Here is a 27,589-nt window from a genome sequence, read left to right as displayed (position 1 = left end):
TGTGGCAAAAAATTTGCAAGTGAAAAAGACTCCAGGAAAAGAAAAGATAAAGGAATTTTTCACCATTGTGATTTCTCTATTCTCTCACCGCCCAGACAACTAATTTATGCTGAACCGGCCAAAAACTTGACAGAAATTCCGTTAGATGTGTGTTATTTGCTGCAAAAGCAGTTGAGGCTCACGCTCCTGAATGACACAAGGATCTCGCCTATAATTGATCCAAATTGAAAAAGGAATGCTCCCAGTTCCCAACAGGATGTGGAGAGAGCCCCAGGCGCGTGAGTCGGAGCATGACCGGCGAACTGTCGCGCCCGACACCTGATCCGCACAGGTGTGCTGCGCCACTGGCTCTGAAAACAACACCTAAGAATCATTGTTTACCTTCCAGTCGCGCGGCCACAGCTCTCAGAAAATTACCTGCAAGCATGCAGGCCCGTAGATTAAGCTGGTAATCAACATCATTTGCAGTTGATTGACAACATCAATATGAATGCGGCATATCATTAGCTCCAAGCTGTCAAACTGTAAGAAAACTTCCCAAGGGTGTGTGGAACCCTGGTGTCCGGTTTCAGTTAGCCTTGACTCAGTCCACTGCTTTGGACAAGCAAACCAGACGGCATTAGCATTTGTTTGGACCTGTGAAAAGCCTTTAAAACAACAATGGAAATGGAGAGAAGATGAGAAAACACAGACTACTTAGACCTTTGTGCAACAGAGAGACAATTCCATCTGTCAAATTGGCTCTAAATTATTCAGTCTGTATATAGAGTTACATCGTGCTTGTTACAACAAAAACAGGGAACTTTTATGAACCCTTGTTGTTGTGAAACCAGTTGCTTGAAACTTGAACTGTATCGAAGCTTCTCACAGAAACAATAGATGAATGATATACAGTAGCAATCTGTCTCTGCCTGGTTGTTTCCAAGTACAATTATGAGTCTGTATGTGGTTTTATCAAAATGAAGAAGCTCATTGGTTTCATGTACAGAACTTGAAAAAAATGAAATTATATTTATAGACTAATAGAGAATTATAAAATTTGCTTTTTTTTTTCCAAGTGTGTCAAACCAAACTCGGTTATCATTCGAAACTTCATGTTTATGGAAAAAAAACCTCAGTGGTCACTGGCTCTTCCATATTATTCTTACTCTCCTAGCAAAAGTTAGGCTTTGGTTGGTTTTTCATGTCATAAGCCAGAGCCTAACCTTTGCTAGTACTAAAGCCTTGCTATGGCCTAAGTAAGAAAAGACACATCATTCTGTAAACCCCATAACTGTAATCATCCACAAATTTAGTAAGCTTTCAGCAAAGCTTTCCATCAGAACTAACTATGGTAGAGACTCCTAGAGTTGGCGATGATGTGTATGTTATGGATAGATGACGAATGAGGCAGTCAATACCAGCCCTTCTACTGCCATATTTCACCATATGTCTTCATTTGTCAGAATCTATGGCCTGGCCATTCAAACTTGGCATGGCATCAAGTGGGTTTATTTTCCAGTAGCTTCTGTCTGTCAGCTCTGTCAGGGGACTGATGGACACATCTTCAAACACTGCAGAGAGATCTTCCTTTGGGGATCCTCCAGAAATAAATGGACTTCTTTCAAAGAAGCATTGCCATATCATCACATGTTGTACATGAGTTATTATCACTTTTAAATAAAACAAAGAGCTATACTAATGAACAAGACAATTGTATTTAGCTAGAATGTAGAATGCAAGAAAACAACTTATTTTGCATGTATCTTGTGGTATGCTTTATTTAATATTTTGTATATTTACTAAGGCCAATTTGAGCTCTACATACAAGACTATTACTGCAGTGTTAATGCTAAAGCCCTAATTTGTTATTCTATGCAAACACAGAACAGTGGGTATGTTTGCTGTAGTTGTGTACTTGCGTCCATCAAGTTTGGCACTGGTGCCGTGATGGTAAGGGGTAAAGGGGTGTGAATAAAAGAACAAGGGTTTGGAACTGTTTTTCTGTCCTGACAGTGTTTAAAATATTCGAAATCTGGTCTCGGATGCAAGAGACTGGCTTCAACAAGTACATTCAAGGTCTTGAAGTTTGTATGTTCAACAGAAACTGCCCTAGAAACAGCTCAAGGTCTTCCAAGGTTGAACTGTTGACAAATAGTTTTATACAAACCAGGCAGCAATTGGTTCAATTTGGTCGTGAGGTTCTTGCAGAAGTCAGACTGAAGTCTTAACTCTGTAGGATTGTTTTCTGAAAAGAACAGCCATGCAATGCCACCCAGAACTTCATTAACTTCAAGTGCCACTACGCTATCTGTGTTTTGCCCAAGTACGTTCTAAATTTGGCCATATTTTGTGCAACTCGCCCTGTTCTGTGTAGATAGGTGAAGTGAGCACTGCGAGGGCACTTGTGGTATGATAATTGATATGAAGGATGTGTGGTTCCAGTGGCACGGAGTCTGTCAGGCTTTTTGGTAGTGGTAAAGGTGATCTTAGCCAGACAGTTGGAATGCTTACATCTGATAACAACCTTGATTCTGTAAAATACAGGCCTTTTTTTCTGAAGATGGGGAGGGTGGTAGCCATTTTTTAACTGTGAAAAAAAATCTGAAAAGCTTCGAGTCTACCCAAATATAGAGTAAGACATAATGTAACAGTGATATCATTGCAAAAAGTGTTTGCCTCAAAGTTTCCGGGTAACAAGGTAGTGCTCCAAAATGCATAGAAAGTGTAATGATATTATGCAGGCCTTGATATTATCTCCTTCTTGAATCACAAATGGTCTATCCCCAGGGACCGTCTAGAAGGTGGGATTTGATGAAGTGTTCTTTTTACTTTGCCTTGAAAAAGGTTCTTTTGATATAGTCAGATAAACAAGTGCTCAGCCCACCCTCTTCAGCACTCCTTTATAATGACTAGAGTAGGTGTGGGGAGATGTTGAAATGCCAGGGCTCTCTGGGGCATTGACCTCTTATCACATGGTTTGCAAAGTCTGGGGAAAGTTCAAGTCATGCAGGGGGGGGGTAGAGTTGAAGTGACATCTACTATTAATCTCTTGACTTTAGGATATTTCAATTTGTAATACATTAGTTATATTGTTCTAAACATTTAAATGTATATGTGACATTATGTCAATGTATATATACCAGTAGTTGTGCAAATTTGATCCACTGAAGTGCAACAAACTTTCTTGATCCATCGCCACAATAATCTACTGGTCGATCCCTAATTGGATGAAATTGTCTGTCAGGATGGTGCAACATCTGTTTTACAATCACTATATCAGGCAGCTAGAAAAAAACCTTATCAGTTAAGACTTCATTTGCATAACTTCACACTGAATCATTATCAGAACTTCAGAAGGTATCAAATTTGACTTGATATTCAATTCAACTTTCATCAATGTCTCAATATATCAATTATAGTTCTTCACTAAATTGAACGCTCAGATTTAACGTTATTTGACAGAGTTAAGTAGCTGCAATAAGGTGTTCCGGAAATGAAGACGTGGGTTCGGACTTCGGAAGGATGAAGTTTTAGGTTGAATGAGCAGGTGACAAAGGGTGGTTCTGGATTTGCCTTCCTTCTGGATTAAGATGGGAGACATGATAGCTGGGTTTGTTTGTCTCCTGTCAGGTTGATCTGTCTGGCCATTTTGTAGGTGCATCTCCAATGTACATCGTCAAGCAGAGGTTTTGTTTGGGGGTTGTTTTGTTGTTGTTTTTTGCAGCTTTTGCTAAGATTCTATACGTTTACCAGGTAAAATAAAAGAACTCACAACCAGCACTATGGAAACATACAATAGACATAACAAAAACAAGAACAAACAAAAAAGAACAGCATCGTGACAACGGCCCTAGTACTTTTTGATGCTGTGAAATCTAATCAACTTGCACTTGCCTCATCCATACTAGTAATGTTAGAGATTTTCATGAAAAGTTTTGTAAATCTGGCTGTTAATTGTTTGTTTCATGGGGAAACATAAGTACATTTCCCTGCAGAAAACATGTTATCATAATTAGGAAATGCCATAAATACTGGCTTAGAAATTAATGTATATTCGCAGCAAAACGCTTGAGTTACATTTCCACTTTTCTGAAGTGACATGGATCGCCCCCCTCCCAATGCCCACATGAAGCATCGCCACAGGGCGAGGTCACTACCCAGGGTGCCCCTCTCCCCATGTTGTTAGAACAACTTCTCCCTGCTTCTGTTTTCCATCCCCCGACCTTTGCACCCACCATGGAACCCGGCAGGGTCAACTTTCAAGGGGAAGGTCAAGAGGTGGCCAAGGAGCTTCAGTACCAATTTGGCTGTAATAAATTTCTAACTGCCAGATACTGTAGACCCTGTCAACCTTGGTGCTTGTGGCTACTGCTGGATTGCAGAAGCTTTAGCATAGAGCCCATGGTAGAGCTGATTGCCAACGAAAACGTGCTCAAAAGGGTTTGAGCTGGTTTACCTTCAGCAACAGAAGTGAAGAAATGTTAAACTTAAAGTGCGACAAATCACTTAGATTTGTAGATGTGGTTTTATTTCGAAAAAGTAGGTTTTTGCAATGTTTCTCAGTTAGAAATGCATATTTGTCATGTCATGAATTTGCATTGGAGAGGTTCCTGCAAAAATAAAAATGCTGTGAAAGTTTGAAGATTGACAAAGGGTTTGAGTTTCAAGGTATTGGAGTACATATATGTCCTCTGTTACCTACACATAGCCTTCTTACACATTCAGGGTGTATTGAGAAATGAGTTACATGTACTTTGGTTTGGGATTCATTGACTCCAGTCTATCCATCTTTGGATGGCATGTCACCATATAGATGTGTACTGTACTACTACCAGTGCTAGTGAATCTGTATCTGTTGTAATATGGTTCATTGGTTGTGTTTTTAACAGTCAAACTTTTTCATCTGTTTCTGCAGGGGACAGTTGGGACGACCAGCGCTCCTCCAATCACCAGAGTGACCGGTGCATCACAGGTCAGTGCCTGAAATTTTCACAAAGAAGCAGACAAGAAAACAAAGTTAAGACTCAATGCATCTTTTCTTACTTGTATATTAAAGGAAATGTCAATGCTATTCAAAAGCCTTTGTGTTGACCATCAATTTTGCAACTCTGTTGTACCAACATTTAGAGTGTTTTCTGCCACTTTGTCTAATGGAGCTGACGTAAGTATCCTAATAAAGACAAAAAGGTTTTGTTACTGTTAGATGTATGACTGAGCATGAGTCAGTGCAGGTATTGGAGCAGTAACAAATTCCCTGTCACTAAATGACAAATGACTGGAATCTTGGCTAATTTTGACACTGCTTGCAGCACTTTTCAGCTTTGTCGGCTTTAGACAATTACCTTGCCTCCCCGCCGAGTCTATAATAACTAAATAGCTGCTTTTCCCCCCTTTTGGCCAATGAAGGTAGGAAAATGCAGAATTCCTTTTCACACCTTACCTGCCTGACTAGGTACTTACCGAACGCCATAAAATACGAAATAACCACCCGGAATACGACGGAGATACTTCCATTCGGCAGGTGGTCCTTTAATCATATAAATTTATGGCGAATATTATCAGTACTGATTTGCAAGGAAGGAAATATCATTTGATGGATAGTCTAAAAGTGTTCAAGAAAACTAAGTACTTAGAATTGAATCCAGTAGATTTGAAGAGAAGAAACAAGCTGTCAAAATGTCTTACCTACATATGTATGATAGATGTAATGTTGTTGCTCAGTTAGTAGTATAAAACGTTGTGAGAAAAGAAAGGTAGAACTTAGTTCTGAGTCTGGTTTGGGTGATGGTCTCTTTGTCATGTCTTTCAAACTTTATTTTGGTTACTGTGGAAGTATCTAACTACTGGATTTCAAAACACCTGAGATGCACATATTTAGCGTACCATACTAATGGATAATAATACCAACAATAATGATATGCTTATATAACATAGTTATACAAAGCGACTACTGGTTGTTTTCATATTATAGTGTGTATTGATTATTCTGTCAAGAGTTTGTGTCGAAAATTACTTACCATGGAATTCAGTTACATCATCCATTCCTCATCCCATCTGGGTTAATTAGACAAATTTGACATGATTGAGCAGCGGGTAGTTTGTTACTGAGTCATGCAGTAATTATACAGTGTTTGACCCAATTTTCTAAATCCTTTAATGGCTGTTCCCCTGAATATGTGAATTCCACAATGTTTAGGCCATTGTTGCTTTTTTTGCTCTTTGAGAAGCAACACTGGAGAGAAATAAACAGTAAAAAGTGGATTTAGGTGTATCTTTGCAAATCTCCAAGCAGATCCTAAGGTAGCATAAGATAGTATCAAAAGCTGTCAGAGGAGTGAAGCCGGCTTAGGAGCGTGTTTCGCTACAAGGCAAATGTACACCTTTTGGCTGACTACACTCCTTGGCCAGTTTGGTACTATGATGATGACTATCTTATGCCATAGTAGGATCTGCTGGGAGATTATATTTTTGCCTGTGACAAGCTGTGACCAGTGAACGGTCTCTCTCTCTATATATTTCTCTCTGTCTTCTTCCCTCAATTCTCCTGCATACATGGTTGCATACATGTTTTAGAATGGCTGAAAAGTTGAAAGAGTTTTCAGTTTGACCCGTCTCCTTTTGTTTTTGAAAGAGCCCTAGGCTATGGCAAAGAGAAAGACAAAAGAGTTTTTTGCTCCTGTAACAACCGGTCACCATCTCATTAGACCTGGTTGGAATGAAATTTGATTGAAAATCAATCTATTTCAATCCAATGGGACTATGATTGAAATTTATTAGGACCACCCCTAATGATCAACAGGGCAAATGTTAGCTTTCTGGGGCAACAAAATCAAAACAGCCTGATTCGGAGGTCATAATCAAATTAGAGAATGTAATGAGTTCTTTGTAGCAAGGTCATAGCTGCATATGTACCGGATTTGTAATAATTGAAATCTGCACTCATGAATTATAATGCTCATATCAGCTTCCAGGACAAAATACTGTACTGTACTGTTTACATGCCAGTAAAACCGATCTTTAGTGTTTATGTCTTGAAATTATGACACAACTGTTACAGTTTTGCAGTCACATGAAGCTGAAGGACCTGACTCACTTTACTTTTGCTTATCTAGCTGCAAGCAGGACGGTCCTGTCACACCTCATTTTTGCTCATCTACATGTAGCTGCAAGCATTGTTTTTAAACCAATCTAGGGAGGATGCCCAGACTTTACTTTGTGACAACGAGTTCTACCCTAGCCCTATGACAGTTCTAGGGGAAAAAAATCAAATTTTTGAACAATGATAGACAAGTATTATACTTAGCTGTTTGGACATCTATCATTTTTGCATTTTTGCATTTTTATCATATACTGGTATTGTCCTCTAGACAAGACACTGGGATTCTACAGTATATGTCCCTGCTCTAAGTCTTCATTTCACATTTCAACCACAACTTTGGTCTCTTGGCATTTCTTTTGTGATTTTAAGTACCAGCTCACTGGTAGCCTGGATATCAGATTGAGGGGGTATTTCTGAGATCGGGCTGGAGTCTGGTGTCCAGACTAGCTCACTAGCTGAGTGGTAGAACTGCAGACATGTGTTTATCTGCAGGCTGAGATTGGCAGTGTCTGAGCTACTTTGGTGTGCAACTGTTTCAACTTGACAATTTGGGTATCTCAGACGTCCCCTACCTTCAGCAGTACTCATTAGGGGGTGGCCTGAGCAGTGGTTAGACATGTGGCCAACATTCTTGTGTTCTGACAAGGAACAGGTGTGATGGGGGCACGCTCAAGTTAACTCTTTGTTTTCTGTAACGCTAGTTCACCTTTATCTGCGGAGTAACCCATATCCGTTGTTGTTAGAAACATAGTATTTAGGGATATCAAATCGACAGATGCTAGTTTCTAATTATAAATTCGATATTATCAAAATCCAACAGTTTGAAACCACTGTCCGTTGACTTGACATCTTTAAATACCCTGTTTTTAAAATTAAAAACAACGGATATAGGTTACCCGGCGGATAAAGGTGAACTAGCGTTAAACCTTTGTTAACTCTGGAGAGAATGGTGTATTTTTACAAATGCTGGTTTCTTGGCTAGTTTGTATTTTATAAGAAGTTTTTCAACCAAATCTAGCCCTCTCACACTTTTGCTCTCCTAGGTTTTAAAAATTCAAACCAAATCAGTTGCAGGCCGCCACTGAAATGGCCCTAGACTTTCCAAAGTTTCCATATTATCCAAAGATATTCTGGATTTGCCATGTTCACTAATTAAGATATCTCATGTTTGGTTACACATTGCACCTTGTGGAAGTAGCAGAGCCTGCCATATGTTAGGGACCGTACGGCATTTAGCGAGGGGGGAGGGCCGGTCGCCAGGGGGGGGAGGGCCAAGCAAAAAAATATTTTGCCAGGGGGAGGGCCTAGCAAAATTTTTTTTACTTGGGGGGAGGGCCAAGCAAAAAAAAAAAATAGCTTGGTCTGCCAGCAAAATATGTCCCTTAAAATCCAAGAAACGGCGTTTCAGAGGGTCAAGATTTCAAAATTTTTCTGGACCTATGCAAGGGATCGCCCGAGGTTGGCGCTCGGGACACAGTGAAAATGCGAAAGGGAGGGGGCGGGGCTTATGCATGACGCCCTCGAAAACCTTCTTCACGTACAGAAATGTTATTAAACTCTGTATTAGTCTGCCAGCAAAATTTACCCCTGTCTTATTGCCCTCAAAATGTAAGAAATGGCGTTTCAGAGCTCGAGGGTAAATATTTGCAAATTTCCCTGGATCCCTTTTGACGTGACCGGCCTCGCACCTTTGATGACCGACATCGTGATAATGTGTTTGGGGGGGATTTAATTTTGTATTTCTAAATTGAAATGCTATTAAAGTTAGCTTTGTTTGTCAGCAAAATATCTCCTCAAACTGAAGGAAATAGCTTTTAAGAGGGTCAAGATTTCAAATTTCTCCCGGACCTACCTTGCGATTCTTCGTGCCTTTGGCGCCGAACATGGTGTTCGTCTAACCAGCAAATTTTCCCATAAAAAAGCAATGCAGGAAATCGTGGCAAAAAAAGCGTGGCATTTCTAAAAGATCTCCTGCAAGTCTGCGGTCTCACGCCCGCCGGCGACCGGTCTTACCCCGCCGTGGGAAAATCAGCGTCACGCGTCGGCGCCCCCCTCCCCACTACAGTTTTGGAAGTCGAATCGTGCTGTCGTTTTGGTTTTCATTTTTCCCCCCGATTTACCGTAAGTTATTACCACCACAGAACCAAGAAAAAGTCCAAAATATATGTAAATTGGAAATAGTTTCCGTCAAGCCGCTCAGGCCCGCGAGCTTGCAATACGTAAATTTAGGGAGCGGGGCGCACGCCGCTTCGTGGCGCAAATCTACTAGAAATCCAGGTACAAATGCTTTTTAGGTGTTCTTTTAATATCAAAACAATGAAATAGCTTCTATAAAGCAAATATTTATGCCTCTATGAAGCAGATATTTATCCCTCTATTAAGCAGGTATTTTGAGCCATTCTGTTTTCCTTTTTTTACTAGGGGTGAGAGATCTGCTTCTCGATGAAAATCATGAAAAACTATGACGCAAAGGACATTTCCGAATGCGGGAGCGCAGTGTTTTATTGGCGTCTTGAATATTTTTCTTCAAAGTTGATAGGAGGGGGGAGGGCCAAGCAAAAATATTTTGTCTTGGGGGGAGGGCCTAGCAAAAAAAAATTTACCTGGGGGGAGGGCCATGCAAAAATTTTTTGACCCGACCCTCTGGCGACCGGCCCTCCCCCCTCACTAAACGCCGTACGGTCCCTTACAGCTCCATATTTATTAGCAGGGCCCAGAAGGGTAGCTTTAGGGCCTCGCAATTCTCTCAAATCAAGAGCCCATGTAAAAGTTACTGAGGATTTCTCACCAAACTATCAAAACAGGCCTTGATTTAGATTAGAATCTTTTAAAACTCTGGTTTCCTTACCAAAAAATTGGGTAAAAACAGTGCTTCTGTGTGTATCTGAAGGTTTTGAAGGTGTTTTAAGAATGCTTATATTGGCCAGGTGCATATTAGGCCTTGTAGACAGAAGAGCCCAAGGGAATATACCTCATTAAACTACCTGTTGAAAGACGCAAAGCTTGCTTTACTTCCGATGTGCTTCAAGGCCTTCTGTTCCAAGAATCTGTGAATGTCCCAAGTTTGTTGATAGACTCTACAGCATATGCCTAATTTTGTCATTGTATTATGTATATCCAATTGTGTTCTGTTTGGTTCATATAGAAGAGTCATTGAGATACATGGGGGTCAGTACTGGTATACATGGCGGGAGTCACGTAAGACACATGCACATATATGTCAATGCAGACAGTCTGTGAAAAATGTGACACATATACCAAAGCCAGCAAGGCACACATTTTGATCCTTACTGGTTACTGGCAGCAATAGCAGCCACTGCAGAGTTCAACTTTTTTTGTAGATTATTATTACCTCCGTGAAAAATGGAGGTATAGTTTTTGGACACCTCCAAATGGATTGTTATTATATTTGGTATGTTTTTTTGTGGAAATGAACTTGATGAAGGCAGAGTTTGGGCCTCAAGGTGGCTAAGCTTGGTACTGCAGTAGAATTTCTGGGTTTTGTATCTTTTGTCACATGCAATGGTCTTGATCAGGTAATGTACAATGTAGTACCCAAGGCAAACAATACTTTCTTACTTTTATTAATAGGTATAACTTTCTCCTTATTCCCCATTCCCCTGTATTGAATGGTTAAGAAGTCAATGAACCAAAGTGGCCTTAGTGCTTCCATGGCTCCCTTCCAGCACTTTCTGGCAGTGGTTTAGGTCTTATAATATGGGCAGTGTGGCTACTGTAAGCACATCTGTGTGTTACCTGTTAGTGATTTGGTAAAGCTAGCTAATCTGGAGATTACGGGGTTAGGGTCTAAGGTTTGAGGCAGGCTGCACTCGCGCCTTATTTTGTTCCTTGGCAAGACTTCCATTCTGGATAAGACGTGCAGTAACTTAAGTTTTAGGTTTAAGAAAATGATACAGATCATTATTTAAGAAAGGATGCTGTATAGTGTATTTTTATCGTCAGTGGCAAGCTTTGGCGCTAAAACCCAAAGATCAAACTCAGAATAGCAGTAATCTGGGTCAGATTCACGTGTTCCTCACAGTGAATGCCCCTATCATCTCAGCATTGAAAGTCTCTTTGGTTTGTATATCTAAGCATTCTAACTAAGCATTTTGAGTAATACATGTATGTTGGCATGGTGTATTGTAAGTGGTCTGTGCACTCTGGCTATTTCACCATAGATGTTGTTCGAATTCTGTGAAACTAGTGGCCTGGGTTTGCGCCCGGTTCTGGACACGGCCGAAAAGAGTTGGAGATGGAGACGTAAAGCCAGCAGCCCTGTGTACGAAGGAGGTTACGGTGTCAAATCTTTGCCCGTAAAAGAACCCAATACACTTATTGCAAAGAGAAGGGGTGACCGGGTGTGCTTGGCTAAAAGCGTGAGCCGTAGCGAAGCTGCATTGCACTGCTGACTAACGGAAAAGTATCAGACCCCGTCCTCAGTCTGGGGTCGCCAGTTTTACCTTATAAAAGGCCAGGGATTAACCAACATTCCCCAGTGAAAAAGGCATCGGGAACGGTTCAAGTAACATTTCTATGGAGCTGCAGATGTTTGTATGTATCAGGGATTATCATCGCACAGTTCTGCACTGCTGCAAGCCTGATCCATCTTCCATTGCTGACAGTACTGTAGACACAGCCAACATCTGTCCTACACTCTATAGCATGTATCAAAGGGTTTGGCATTCCTCAGACAAGGACACTGGACCATGGAAGACAGAGGATGATGGATGGAGGACCTCCTTGGGCTTCCAATTTTTTTCTTCTTTGAGATCAATCGTGGCGGAATTTTGATGAGAAAGGAAAAAAGAGAAAAGGGCAAATACTTTTATTTCGCAAGTCTGGAGAAACAAGGGTTGAGGCGGCCAGATGATATAAGAAGTATTTTTGCTGTAGTTTTGAGTTTGCTGTAAACAGGTAGTCACAAAAACTTCGAACATTAAACGGTGTCAAAAGTTTCATTATTTACTGTAAATCAAGAAGAACAAAAAGTTTCGGGGCAAAAATGTATCAGTGGGGGTATTACAGCATGGTCAGTGAGCGTACATTATGAAGATACATTGTACCCTCTCTCAGTCACTATTAAATTGTATGTTCCCCACTTTTAACTGTCCAATGTTCTTCATACACACTAACACAGTACTTATAATGCGTGTACTTTATATGTACTTTGCTCCCACAGGTTGTTAATCTTGCTCTTTCCATGTCTTTGGACAGGAAACACTTGTTAAAAACTTGAGTGCAGTAAATTAAGATCGGAACAAGGTACAACTAGAATAAAGCAATGGTTGTGTAAAAAGAGTTTCTTTATTTAGTGACGTGCCAAACTAATGAAACTATTCACAAAGGTACAACTAGGTTTGAATGCCAGGTGACAAAAAAGTTACATTGTTCCATGACTCATGAGTTAACCTCTGTTTTTGATATCTAAGAAAAACCTCTATGTTCTTTCAGCTTGGGAGGCAGCGCAGTGGTATCCATTACGTTTTTAATACCAAACTTTCCCGTAAACTGGCGCTGGTAAGGTTTTATGGCTGCTGTTACCGTGCTGAATATGCACCAATTGCCTTTACACAAGCTGAGAAAGCCCCGGCCATTTCTGGGACAAAACTGCCTTTGTGGCCTCAGTCTTGGAATGGCCTGTCCCAGAACGGGAGGCTATTGTTCCCTGACTTGCGTCCAGTGGTGCTCGCTTGTATAACATCCTTCTCTTTACGTAAAGAGGGCTTCTGCAAAATTTGGGTCACGTTTCCATAGCTGCGTAACGTCCATTTAAACCAAATCATGTAGCTTTAAAACCTCCAAGGCTAAAGATGAGAAGGACTCTTGAAACGGAGCCAAGAATCACCTAGGAGAGACATGTTATTACCCCTACAGTACGCTAATATCCCTGCTTGTTCGGTAATTTCTTCGGGTTTATCTTGAGCTTTGTAAGTAAGCTACACCTCCGGCTGCTATTTAGTCTTGATTATATGTAATTAGTTAACAGAGAGTTGCCGGTAAAATTTGATTACAAGCATACAAGACCCAACATTTCTTTAGTGTCTTAGATGCTTGACTGTTTTCCTTCAAAGAAAGACTCCAATAAAGGTAATGGTAAACATAGTCCCATATGCATCAAGTTGAGGTTGAAGGGCCAGTGGGTTGTTATCCACTGTGTGTAGGGCATGTCTCCTTACAATGCCTTTGACCTCCCCAACTGAAAACAGGTGTTCATTTTTACACCTGGGTGAAATGATGTAAGTTGTGAATCTAGCCCTGTGAAGAGGAAACAATCACAAATATGATGAGATATGATCGTGATCTGCTGCTTTAATTGGAAGTGAAGTCAGCTCAATCCGACCTTGTTATGAAAGATTTGTCTGTGCAGTTATGTCATCAGAAGAGCACACAAGGGAACGGGCACCACCATAAAGCTATGATCCTCTCATTACGCCGGTGTTTGAGCTCTTTTATCATGCCTGATTATAGCTGTGGAGACAATAAGGTGCAATTCTGACAGATTATTTTACGATGGGAGGGGGTGGTGTGGTCGGCGCCTCCTGGAGAGGGGCTGAAGTCCTGCCAGTAAGTGCCCAGGTCAAAAGTTCACTGGTTCACAGAAGGTCACCGAGATTGGTTCCCACACCTAGTAGGGTTCGCTGGAAGGTTATAACCGAGAGTCCTACAGGTGGATGGAAGAAATCGGAAGAATTCAGACTTCCGTAGTGGGAGGCATGCAGCTGTTTAAGTGGCTGTCAGTAACTTTGATTTGAAGGCTGTACAGAAGAATAAATTGTTTACGTGTTGTGACGAGCTGACAGGTTTTGTGCGTTACCGGAGTTGTAGCCATTTTGTGCTATACTTCATCTTGCCTAAATGTTTGGAAGTACTTCTGATGCAACAATTACAATTACAGGAAAGGTGTTTATATTTGTAGATGGTAAATTTTGGAACATGACATATCTTGCTTAGTGAAGAGGTACAGTATAGTGTCCAGGGGTCATCCAAAGGTCACACACCCCTATAGTATAAGTGCTTGTGTCATTGTTACAAGAAGATATAACTCAGTTACTGTCATAACGTCTACACTGTACTGGATAGAACATGTTTAAACATCAGAATCTAGTTTCAGTTTTGTTTTTAGCTGAATTCTGTGGCGAGGGTGTTTGTAAGGTCAGCGAAGCCAAAGTGCTCAATTTCTGTCCAGTCCTACTGTGTAGTTGACTGATCATTTCAGGCTGTGCTCTTTTGAAGCGGCAACAGAGATGGATAAGGGTTTGTACCTCCAACAAGGGAGTTTTAAAAATGTTTTCAAAAGAAAGGAATATCTACAGTAGGGGTTATCGGGAGGTAAGTTCTGATACAAGTGGTCACCAAAGGGTCAGCTGGAAGATTCCAGACCGGTGTGGTATGGGCAGTTCTATATTTTATGGTCTCGTGCAGGCCTGTTTATTGTAAAGGCATAAATTCTAAACTCACCCTGTCAGCTGAGAGACAGTGTTATCTTTGTTCAACGTGTTCTCTCTGTCATTACAACATTTAAGTGAAAAAATCCTAAAGATTTGACTCATTTTAAAACATTTTCTTGTGATTTTTAAAACATAAACACTACTTATGTAATATTCAATATAAAATACACATAGTTGTTGCTAAAGAAATTCAGGTCAGACTTCTTAAGCATTGTCTAAGTTACGACCTGTAAGGAATGGATGGGTTCAGGGAAGGGTCAGGTGTTGTCCTGTACTCATCCCCCCTCAAAAAAACTGTAACATAACTTATGGAGGGACAGCCAACCAGACCTGTATCAGCTTTGTTTTCTGATGTGATAAATTGAAGAGGAAAGACTGGGCAAGGCAGCCAAAATCTACAACTTCAATTGGTTTGGAAACCATCTTAAATCATGTTCAAACTTCAAGGCTGAGATGCTATATACCTCCTGCTTACATCTCAATACACCTTCCTTGAATTTGATATAAGTCTGTATACACCTTATGCAGGTGACTAGTTAGGAGATTATGGGGAGATACAAATGTTTGTAAGGCACGCCTGTGCTAAATTCAAAAGGTAGAGGCTACGTACGTATATTACGTACATAATACGCAAACTTCAGGTGCCAAGTACGCTATACAAAAATTGCACCGACTGCACTCTGTATTGAATTTGAGTGATCCAGCTAGCAAGAGTATGTTGATCATTCAAAGTAACCAGTATTCTATGTAATACCACTTTATGTAACAGGACATACAGACCCACTATATAACTTGTATAAGGGAGGTGCATGGATTGTCCACTAAGGTTGTCTACTAAGCAAAAAAATGGCTTGTCACGTTACTTATTACAGTGTTATATACCACTGCAAACAGTTGTGGTTTGCAACGGAAATACTTGAGATTAGGCATAAATGTGTCACATTGTGTCATTTTGCCATGATGTCATTATTTTTATTGGTGTGAGCGAAGAGGGGGTCACCAAAAGGTCAGCAGGGCAAAGTATAGTGGGTTACCTCTAACCAAGAAGTTTGTTGAAAGTAACAATAACTTTTTATCTTTGTACATTTTGGTATATGAGTGAGTTAGTGTGTTGAGAGAATTTTTCTAACTTGACCAAATTTAGCTCAACTGAAATTGTTTTAAGTGTAGGGGTCACCTGGAGGTCACCAGGTTGAGCTAAAATCTGACTTGAGTTACATCTCTTATCTCCCAGGGTCTTTAATTGTTTTGTGTTATCTCTGGTATTTTCTTAGCACAAATAAAGGCAAAAAGGTAGCAAACAAAAAGGACTTATGGCTTTTAAGTGTTACAAAACTAGCCACGAAAGCCAAAAAAAACACAGTTTGAAACAGTGATGGTATTTTGGACTAGTTTTAGGTGTTAATTTTTATGTTTTGCTGTTGAAATGTCAGATTTATGTGCTCTGATTAAAACAAACCACATTGAGGAAAAGCACTTATGATATTAATTTTTGAAGTGTTACAAAAGCTAAAAACATTTTGTTTGAAGCAGTAACACTTGTGTGAGTTGTTTAGGACAAGTTTTAGTATTGGTTTATTTAAACGCAGTGTTGAATGGCAGATTTACATGTTTTGGTTCAAACAAACCATTTTGAAGAAAAAGAAGAGCACCAATACTTACGATTTCAAAGTTGTACAAAAGCCAAAAGGTACAGTTTCGTTTGAAATGATGACATTGTTCTGGACAGTTTTAAAAGGTGGTATCATCAGAATGCAGTGTGAAATGGCAGATTTATGTGTTTTGGTTAAAACAAACCACATTGTGTCCATGCCCCATGGCCCACAAGGTATTTATCTCCAAGCTATTAAAGTCCAGACACAGAAGGCGACTCAAATGGCCTGGCCCTCTGGCAACACTTTATGCTGCAGTTTCTATGCCAATTAACTCGCACAAGTGTCACGCAAGGACCAAGATGAACAAGGGATTTCTTTCATATCTAGGGCTCGCCTAAAAGTCACGCAGAACTTTATGGGATACAGACTTTGGTGATGTCTATTGTTCGCAACTTTTATGTGCACGTTACGTTTTACTGCATAGCTTGGTTATGGGTGTTGAGAAAAAAGCATCACGAACTGCCGGCTTCTGTTGTGACTGTAAATTCGTTCAGTAGGGGATTGTTGAAAATAGGCATTCATTCACTGGTCAAAGATCTAAGGGAACATTTAGATACTAAAATGGCTACAAGGAGGATCCTAGATTGATGTCAAACACTGGTAGGCTCAGAAATGTGGGGTCAGCAAATATGCCAGGTAACCCCCTTGGGTCTTATCTACAAGGCTAACCCAAAAGTAAGCAATTAGACGTGATAAGACATCTAACTACAATAAGTAAGATGTTCTTCAAATCAGAGCTACATACCAAACTTTGAACCTCTCTCGTCCATTTTATCGAAGACTTAAATCTGACCTTATGAAGTGGTGTTACGCTGACAAATTTTCTGTATAATCCTGAAAACATTTCGGATGCATGTCCATGTATCTTAACTGTGATAAGACATCTAACTACAATAAGTAATATGTTCTTCAAGGTAAGAAATCAGATCTGCACACCAAATTCTGACCCACTCTCGTCTGTTTTATCAAAGACCTGGTGAAATGGCATGACGGTAGATGGCAATCGCTGACAAATTTTCCGTGCATTCCCTAAAACATTTCTGATGCATGTACATAACATCTTAACTATCTCTGACGAACATATCCTGCTTTCTTCACACAGTTTGTCATCTGCCAGAGATGACATCAACAACCTGGCTGAAAATAGATTCCAGCCCATAAAAACCTGTCCAAACCTATAAAACTAAAAGCTCTCCCGTAGATCAGTACCTGGCCCTATAGGCTGTTTCGGAGCAGCCTTGCTGTTTGGAGAGAATCTTCCTTACGATCCTCTTGGTGGTGTTTAGAAGCCATGAAGAGAGTCAGGCTATTTAGACAGAAAACATGCCGGCTTTGCTGGCGCAACTGTTAGGGTACTAAAGCAGACCATATTGCACTTAGTTTATTTTCAGTCCAGGTTTATGGGGGGAGGGGGGCCAGTTAGTTACTTGTTGCTTTTTGTGCCTGTTTTTGTTGTAAGATCATCGTCATTAGACTATGTAACAGATTGTGTTCCATATCTGTATCTTTGAAGAAAGCATTTCTCAATTTTCTAAATGGAACATTGAGCTGATGAGTTTTTCTAGATGTCAAAGTGATTAATAAGTTCAGTAACAGGTCAGGTATTTCTGTAGACTAGCAGTGCAGTGTAGTTCTTATAATATGATGTTGGAGGTATGTCTTGTCTACTAATACTGTAACATTAGATCTTGAAACATTTGCGACGATTTTATTTTCGGATTTTGCATTGACCTCTGCACATGTCTCCCTCGTATTACTACTGTACTATAGATTACTGTTCCGTGAATTTGAAACACAGCAAAAACCTCCCATTACAATACAAAAGTATATGAATATACAGTAGCTGCATCTTGAAGAAAGGGGAAGAGTCTAAGGTTGATGACCTCTTTGGTTTCGTGACCTCCTTGGTAATAAAAAGTTGGCAGGAGCCAGGCTGGCCATCTTGTTGTTTAGAGAGGAAACATGGTGCATTCCTCAGTTTTTATGTGCCGTTTGCAGGATATAAAATGTAGCTCATAAAAGTCCAGGCCTTCCCTGCCACCCACAAGTTGGGTGGCTTTTTTTAAGACCACGCCTGTGTGGGCTATAGATCAGGTACTACAGTATAATACATATCACCTGAGTTCAACATCTAACCTAGCTTATAATCCAAATAAAGCAAATTAAACTGATGCAACTGTGATGATACAGGACCTGTAAGGGGGGGGGGGATCCTGGTTATACTTAGGAGGACAGGCAACGGTTAAGTGAATTGACTTATTCTTGCAAGAGGTTTTAGAACATTACATAAATGTCCAGCAAAACTAGTCTATGGACTCTGACATAATCGAGCGCTCTGTTAGGGCAATCTAACGTTGATCAACTATGCAATACAAAGAATTTCATAGTTATATTTATCTATGATTTGAAGATATCCATGTTTCATATACAAGTGCTGTACTCTAAACTGTGCGTACTTTGTATGTGTATCAAACTTTCAAAGATATGAATGATGTTTATAAGACAATATTTTGTCCTGTTGTTTTCAGACCAGTCCAGTTCTGAGGAGATGGAGCCAAGCCCCCCGTCCCCCCCACCCCCTCCCAGAGTCTACAAACCTTGTTTTGTCTGCAGCGACAAGTCATCTGGCTATCACTACGGAGTCGCGTCGTGCGAGGGGTGTAAGGTTAGTCTGGTGCTCAAGTTTCGAAACTTCATTTGTAAGAATGTCCTGATCTAAAATTGTACTTCTCCAAACATATCTTTTATGTCAAGTAATTAAGTTAAGTTTCCTGTGTTATGAAGACTTAGATAATGAACAGACAAAAGGGTTACTTTGATATGTTGGTTTATGCATGTGTAAATTGTAACCGTTTTATTGATGGAAAAGTTTCACACACAGCTTTGATTCTGTGATGGTGGTGCAACAGCGCCTCCTAGGAGGACAAGTTGGCAATGCAAGGTGGTGTTAGTACTGTATGTCACTGAGATCAGAAAAGAGAGTGGAAGCATTTTCCATTCCCCCTCCTTTTCTGATTTTATTTCTCCCAAGACATTCAGTGTCCCTTTCCACTGGATGAAATATAAAAGCTTCATTCTACTTCCAACCCAGTTGTAGTAGTTGTAGTTAACCCTCATCCGACCGTATGGGGTCATTTTTGACCCCAGGCGTATATTTTAATCTGCCATGGCAACATTTTTCATCAGAGAAAAAATTCCTTCCATGAATTTGTTTGTATACATGTCTTACAACATCTACCAATTTTTCGCTGAGTTTTGCCCATTATTGTATAAGCTATACTTGAAAGTTTGTGTCTTGTTCGGTGGGGTCAAAAATGACCCCAGCCAATTATGAATCATTAATTACATAAATATCAAGACATTTCAATAAAATAACAGGCATTCCTCATTATTGCTTTTACAGCAACAGGTTATAGTTGCTTAGATGAGTAAACACCGAATATTCTGAAAGAAATTTAGTATTTTAGTGTAAAACACAGTTTTTCGACATTCTGCATAAATTATGATAATACGCACTAATTACCTATGCCAATGAAAGTGAAAATGTTTCTAATTAATTAAAAAACAATATATGGACAGAATGTGCAGAAGGAACCTACAAGAAAGATATTTGCGGGAAAATAGACAAGAGTTATTGTATGTATGTGTTTAGATGGCGGTATATGGTGCATAATTAAGTAATAAATTCGTTACTTTTTACAAATATTGTATTTTTTCTTGTTAAATAACATTATTATGCTATCAGTATTATTACATCATCACAATTATTGTTTAGAAATTGATAAGACAAAACATTGTTTAAGTAAGTTGAGTATGGTAGATTTTCAGAGCAAATGTGGTTTTTCCTCATTTTCTGCATAAATTATGATAATGAGTAATAACTACTGACACCAAAACTTATCAAAATATTTTTCATAGGTTAGTGAAACAGTAAATACATAGAAATGACAAAATAAGCCAGCAGAAATAGGTCTATGAGCAAAACAAAATGGGGTCAAAAATGACCCCATACGGTCAGATTCGTCGTAAAAATGTAACGGTCGGATGAGGGTTAAAGAAAGGAACAAACAAAAAAAAGCTTCAGAAACATGACAAACCATTTTTTCCTTTACTTTCTCCACAGGGTTTCTTTAGGCGGAGTATTCAGAAAAACATGCAGTACGTCTGCCATCGGGATAAGAACTGTGTTATAAACAAAGTCACACGCAACAGATGCCAGTTCTGCAGGTTGAAAAAATGCTTTGACGTCGGAATGTCCAAAGAATGTAAGTACAACAAGTATTCTTTCTATCAATTCTTCTAACAAGAAGGTCCCTTATTTTCTTCTGCTAACAAGTAACATTTCGTCTGTTAGAAAATTGATCTAAATGCTGATAGCCTCCATGAACATTTATCCCTCAAGTTACACATATTTGTCACTCTTATAAACAGTGTGTTTAAGAGATTTCTAGTGCACAGTTTGGATATGCAGGATGCATCATATGCAAGATGTTGCATTGGAGATATCTTTAATCAGATAATAATATGCATTTTTCAGGGTTGCAGAAACATGTCACTTGGCACACAAATTCTAATATATGTTAAAAAGATTTGTATGTTTTTGGTTTGTAACTTAGGTTGACAAAGTAAAGAGACTTGTCATCATCAACATGTGATACAATAATATTCTTCACTTTCCCGTCTACTCCTTCTAGCTGTAAGAAACGACAGAAATAAGAAGCGGAAAGACAAGACACAGTCGCTGGAGAAGCACACGCTATCGTACAACTGGACGCCGGAGATCCAAACTATCATAACCACGGTCAGAGAGGCCCACATGGCCACCCTGCCAGACATGGGCAAACTACCTAAGTACAAAGTCGTAAGTATTTTTCCTGCAGAATGTTTCTTTGTTAGCATAAAATATTCTTAATGTGATGAAACTTACCAAACATATATAATGAGATTCAACTTTAAGAAGAAGATTGTAAGGTGATTTGTGCTTTCCCCTTTTCCACAGAAAAATGCAGCAGAATATATTGAGGGTAAAGGTCGTGATCTGGCAGAATCTACTAGTAAAAAGTACAATCAGGATCTCCACTGTTAGGATTGCCCAATATACTGAAATCCTGATTCAGTGATTGTGGTCTCTGTTGACAGAGACTCCAATAGAGATCTTTACCAGTGCAGTTTCAGGTTCTACCAGATCATCTCAAACATATACAATGGGATCTAATTTCAAGAAGAAGGCTTACAGTAGATTGTTATGTGATTTGTACTTCTCCCTTTTCCCCACAGAAAAACGCAGCGGAACAGAGAGGCCCTACAGATATCGAGCTATGGCAGCACTTCAGCGACCTGTGCACGGAAACCATCATCAAAATAGTTCAGTTCGCCAAAAAGGTTCCCGGCTTCACCACGTTTGGAACAGCCGACCAAATCACGCTCCTAAAAGCTGCATGTCTGGACATATTGGTAAGGGTTTTGCATTAGAGGTTTTGTCAAAAGATTTGAAACCTTACCTTACACTCACATGTTATGTGATGCTAAGTATAGATCTAGTAGTACAGATACATTTAGACATAGGACAGAGTTACATATACCAGTGTCATAATACAAAACAGTAGAAATAAGATTAGACAGAAATGTACAAATGTTTTCAGACTTCCTGAAATTTTGTGTACTTAAAACTTCATCCATGTGAGTGATGTTACCTAATATGGTATTGAAAGTCAAATAGAATATTTAGCATTTGTCTGTTGTTGACATGTGACGGACTTTGAAACATGTTTAGTAACACGTAGAAAAACTGTTGATGTATTTTCAAAAACGAGACTTTTTCAGGGACCAAAGGTCCTCTAACCAACTCATTCTTTGGAATTTTGGTTGATACGATTGCTAAATAAGTCATCTCAGCTACAAAACTAAACTGACATGACTTTTCTTCCTGTACAGATCTTGAGGTTAGCCACGAGACTGGACAAAGAGTCGGACACTGTGACCTTCATCAATGGAATGATGTTGTCAAGGACACAGATGCACAATGCCGGCTTCGGGCCTCTCACAGACGGTGTCTTTACTTTCGCTGAGGGAATGCAGAAACTACTCTTCGACGAGACAGAAATCGGCTTAATGTGTTCAATATGTTTGGTGTGTGGAGGTGAGTGTCATAAAAATTACTCTCTGTCATGCTATTTGTTCACCTAGATGATAAAGAAATACATGTTTGCTTGGCAGTAAAAGCTCTACCAAGACAGCATTGTTAATGCCCTTGCACACAGTAACTTGCACCCTTGCCCTAACATCTTTGGTCGTACTGGTATAGTACACAGGGTCTTAGACTCTTTTCTTGATCATCGCATGATTTTTTGAGATTGGGTGATGTTGGGACAATGTCATGAGGTAGATTTTTATGTTAAAAAGACACCTTCTTTGAAGCGGATGCCAGGTGAAAGCTTCTCATCACAAGCATTTTTCGTCATGAGTACCAGTTTAATCTTTAGATTCCTACAGACTGAGATTTCCTGTCTATTTTACATGTATTAAACTCGAACTTGACCTTGCAGACCGGCAAGGGTTGGAGGACATCCAGAGGGCGGAGAACCTACAGGAGCCTCTGCTGGAGGCGCTGAAGGCCTACTCCAGGAGGAGGATACCTGATGACCCGCAGCGCTTCCCCAAGATGATCATGAAGATCACAGACCTCAGGAGTATCAGTTCAAAAGGTGGGCACAGGGGTATTCTAGACATGGGATGATAGGGGCATGAAGGAATCTGATGATGTTTGTAGAGACAGGATGATACTGGCTTTCATAATGTAACCGGGAATTCTTTCACCTAAAGACAACACAAGTCTGATGATATGGATGACATCCTCTCTAGATCCAAAATTGAATACAATCATACTTGTTTTTGCAATAGGACATTCACCAATTTTTTAGCAGGTTCTCTATTAAAAACAAAAAATCCCAGGACTCTGTGATTGTTTTTTATATGCCTTTTTTATTGTAGTTCATTAGTTAATGCAAGTAAGGTTTTGATAAACAGCCATTGATCACATTTTGTCACTCTAGAGTGAACATCGCTAACGTATGAAAAATATATAACTGACATAGCACAGACAAGCAGGCAAATAAAATATAATACTTTCAAGTTGATAAATTAGTAGCTTCTACCATTTCCTGGACTGTCATTTCTGATTAACAACTACTAGTAGTTCTACCACCTCTTAGCTCTTACCTGTACTTCCTGTACTTCCTATCACTTCAACAAGTTGGTCATCTTCCCACCCACCAGTTGTCATATGTTGTGTAAAGACTAAATTCTGCTCTGTTGTTTAGGTGCGGAGAGAGTTATAACACTGAAGATGGAGCTGTCCAGCCCGATGCCACCACTCATAGCAGAGATCTGGGAGAAGCAAAACGAAGCCCTCAGCTAAACCAGCTTCAACCAGCACCAACTGGTTTCATCCAGACAGACCCGCATTCTGCACACTGGTTACCGCCGGTTTTGGTTGTAGCTCAGACGTGTCGAATCTCTCTCCTTGTTGAAACCAGTTGACTTTTAGCAAAATCTATTATTGACAAAACTCTATAGATAGTCAACTTCTGCTAGGATAGTCCGTCTCCTTTCCAACATTCTGTGTTTCTGACTTTCTGCCCAGAATATTTATATGGTCAAAGCAAGAACATGGTGTTTGAGCGCCGTGCAGAGATCCTATAGCAAATTGGTGAAAGTTTGGACGTGTGAACATGTATGGATATAGAACCCCCTCGTGCTGCTTGTGTCGCATGTTTTATCTCCTTACTTTAAGGCGTGTCCTCGGTAAGATATTTGAAAGTTGTGGTTTTGAGTGACATCGAGAGGTTTCTCGCCTTTTCCACCCATCACCATTACAGAAACTTGTATTGAGATATTCTCTAAATACCACTAGTTAAAATCAATGAAATCTGCCTTTCAATTGCTGAAACTTTCAGTGTATTTCTATGCTTTCCCTGATGCTGCCCTTGTACCATTTCACCTGTGCAAATCTGTACAAATATGTTAATATTTGAGATGTCTTTCTAATGTTGCAAAGAAAGTTACAAAAGTTTTAAAATCTTTTTTTCTTTCCATTTATGGCCTCGCATAAAGCAAAAATGTCACTTTTAAAATGTTACTCAGAAAATGACAACAAGGATACTCTACATTTTAAAGTATTGTACATGTACTCTTCTTTCTTTTTTAGATAAGCCCTATGTAAACTTGTAGCCCTATGTCATTTTGCTTGAAAATAATGTAATGAGATTATTCTTCCCATTTGCTTGATTCTTGAGCTATTACTGTCTACTTCTGTTTTTAGATTCTATTAATTTATGTAAATACATATTTTCTGCTTGATATTTTAAGTATGAGCCACCTCTCGTAGATAGGTAGAAACTTTTGTTTCACTCGTTTTTATTTGGTGAAGTGAACGCTCATTCTGAAAGGACCAGTTACTTTTTGGCGACGCCTCAGGGGCGAGCCCAATAGTATATTATATGTCCATTTTTAAACTTGTTTTGAACAAGTACCCTGTATACATTGTACACCAAAGTCTTTTACAACTAGATATGTGAACAGTTTCTATACATGATCTGTATATACTAGATATGTTGTTGCTTATGTTACCATAGGCCACACACTTGCATATTTTTGTTGAAAGATATCCATTTAATGCGTGCCTTTTGTTACGGAGGCCCTACTGTAAAATGTTTTATTTGGCAATGCTAATTTTCCTTACATAGATAGATATTTATATTGGATGGAATGCATTTTAGTGATTCAAAGTTAAAATGCCAAGTTCCCCCCCAAAAGAAGCCAAACAATTACATTTTACAGTACTTAGGCTGCCTAGGTTATGCAGTGCTTTGCAGTGCCATACTGTTTCTTTCCCTTTCCAGAAATCCTATTTTAGAAGTCAGTACAAAAATGCATTTGTTCATCATGTTTTATGATAGTATATGACACCCACATTTTAGTTACAATGCAACAAGCAGATGATTAATATGGGATGTACTGTTATGTCATGAATTTCAATTCTGATTTATTATCAGGACAGTGAGTCTTCTGAGGTAAACTGACTTTCTTTACATAGCATTTCTACAAGCAGATATCAATTTTCTTGAATTAGCATCTTTGTTTCTGGTCCATTTCTTTAAGGAAAGTCAGAAACAAGTGAGAGCCAATGATCAAGGATCATTGTCACTTTAGCAGCTCTCAATCTATTTCTAGTAGATCAACCTTTTGACTTTGCTCATCTGACATACTGTATAACCATATTTTCAAGCTTAGAATGACTGCTGAACCAGAACACAGGTGGTCTCCCACTTCAGTTCACTTGTGGTCTCCTCCAGGTGTTACATTGCTCAACATCTTCAGGGTATATCATTTAGTAATATTCTGGTAAAGACAAAGGATGTCTTTCATCTCAAGAAAGGGGTACTTAAAAATGTTACAGATGCTTCTTTTATTTTTGGGTAATCCACTCAACTCAGGAACCTTAACCACGTTATCTGTGGTGCTTGCAAGATGTTGGTACATAAGCTTGATGCATGGATTGAACAATGTAGTGATCTTTGACTTGGTTTTAGGTCTAATGTTTGTACACTACACTATAGCAATGTAGCTTTATGTTTCCTAGCAACAAGGTCCCTTAGCGACAAGAACTTTGGGCTTCCATTTTCTTTTTACAAAGCATGTGTTGTGTTTTATTGAACAAGACATATGTTGGATAGCAAGTACATGAACTTTTTACCACATTTAGGCAATGAAATGTATCAGAATTTACCATCATTTGCTGTAGTTAAATTTTTGAACACAGTAACCAATGGGTGTCAATTCAAGAAATAGCAACTAGGTTTGAATGCCATAGTTCTAGAAATAGTCACATTAAATACTATAGTTCAACAAATAGTTGCATTCAAATGCATTAGTGTCATCTGTAGACCGAATCATGTTTGAAAATTAGAAGGTTCCACCGTTGTTACATATCAACCTCTCTGACAAATACTTGTTATCTTATAGATTGAACTGGTCTGTTCGAGGAGAACGAATTAATGTTCCTCTATTATATGTACCAGTAGTTTGAAAGAAAAAAAAGGCACAGTAACTCAGGAACATCTCTAAATAGACTAAAACACAAAAAAGAATTATGAGGCTTTTAACTTTTCCAGAACAAAGATCTATCTTCAGCCAATCAGGACTCAAGAAGACCTGTCAATCAAGCAGAATCAACCAATCGTAGTATAGCAGTTTGAGACTGCTGCAGGTGTTGATGTGTTGGGCCATTATGTGTGCATTGTGTCATGATTTTGGATGCTAGACTGCCCTTGCACCTTGAATGGTAGATAATATGTAATGTTCTACATATAGACATGTGTTGCTAATATATGTTGCACAGTGGTGTGAAACTTCTGGCCCTTCCACTCTCCGAGGATTTGGATATTTATACAAAGCAGCATCAATTTTAGCATTTGTCTTGGACAGCTTCTCAGACATTTTCAAGAAAACGACCTTTGTTTTCTCTACTCTGCTTCTTGTTGATGGAAAAGGTTTGGGTCAAAAGACTGTAACATACATGCACACAGTAAGCATTGAAGATCATGAACATCTGTCCAAATTTGATTTAAGATGTTTAAACCATGTAGTTAAGCTTTGAATTTTGTCTTCTTTTAGTGAGAATTTCATTGCTTGAAGCCTATGATATGATTCTTATTCCACTAGGGTTGAAAAAGTAACATAGCAAGTTGATTATGTGTGTGCAGCACTTTGATAACAACTTACAACTTATCTCATACAAATTGGAATAGTTATACGTACATCGACTATGGTACCTTTTCGAATAGCGGAGAACAAATATGAATGTGCAAGACTACTAGCAGGTTCAAGTACTTGGCCAGAGAAATGTCATATTAGCCTTTTCCCCTTTTTCTATCTCCTGCCATTTGATTGTTCCCTTTCATCTTGTGTGATACTTAAATTTACTTAAGATAGCAAAGCAGATGCATTGGGATATTATTGTTGTTATTATTGTTATTATATAGGAAAAGTGTACAGTTTTGTAGGACCATACCACTATATGGAGAGGGGAGCTTGTATTTACAGCAAAAAATGTACATGGTCATATAGCAAGCAAGTCTTTTGCTAACATGCAATAAAATTGTATATATGTCAATTGTGTGCTGTGCTCAGTGTGCTGTCTGTTTCTTTTATGTGTGCATGTTTGTAATAATGTAAAAGTGACATCGCATTGTTTATGCGACTAAGGATGTATTGCTAGATTCCTTTTCAAAACCTAAACGCTGGCCACACCTTAAACTTGGAAGTTCTGCAAATGCGGCTTATTGTGTATTTAGCACAGGGCCAAGGAACAAAAGTTTTTGTGAGCTACTTTTGACCAATCA

General features: G+C 39.2%; 1 protein-coding gene across 5 annotated transcripts in view; it reads left to right on the top strand.

The window, feature by feature from the left end:
* LOC118405347 (retinoic acid receptor alpha-like) overlaps nucleotides 1-27,360 on the top strand; it is a 151,097-nt gene extending 123,737 nt beyond the window's left edge. For all 5 annotated transcript variants that reach the window (XM_035804804.1, XM_035804802.1, XM_035804801.1 and 2 more), the window contains 8 exons: nucleotides 4,898-4,954; nucleotides 18,716-18,852; nucleotides 20,311-20,452; nucleotides 20,882-21,048; nucleotides 21,465-21,641; nucleotides 22,122-22,326; nucleotides 22,733-22,891; nucleotides 23,507-27,360. In XM_035804804.1, the coding sequence (XP_035660697.1) occupies nucleotides 4,898-4,954; nucleotides 18,716-18,852; nucleotides 20,311-20,452; nucleotides 20,882-21,048; nucleotides 21,465-21,641; nucleotides 22,122-22,326; nucleotides 22,733-22,891; nucleotides 23,507-23,604 (1,142 nt within the window). In that variant the 3' untranslated portion in view covers nucleotides 23,605-27,360. The remainder of the gene's footprint in view (nucleotides 1-4,897; nucleotides 4,955-18,715; nucleotides 18,853-20,310; nucleotides 20,453-20,881; nucleotides 21,049-21,464; nucleotides 21,642-22,121; nucleotides 22,327-22,732; nucleotides 22,892-23,506) is intronic.
* The last annotated feature ends 229 nt before the right edge of the window (nucleotides 27,361-27,589 follow it).

The sequence above is a fragment of the Branchiostoma floridae genome, chromosome 18, assembly GCF_000003815.2.
Source record: "Branchiostoma floridae strain S238N-H82 chromosome 18, Bfl_VNyyK, whole genome shotgun sequence".
NCBI lineage: Eukaryota > Metazoa > Chordata > Leptocardii > Amphioxiformes > Branchiostomatidae > Branchiostoma > Branchiostoma floridae.
Note: the sequence above shows the minus strand (reverse complement) of the source record. Positions and strands in the feature narration are given on the sequence as shown.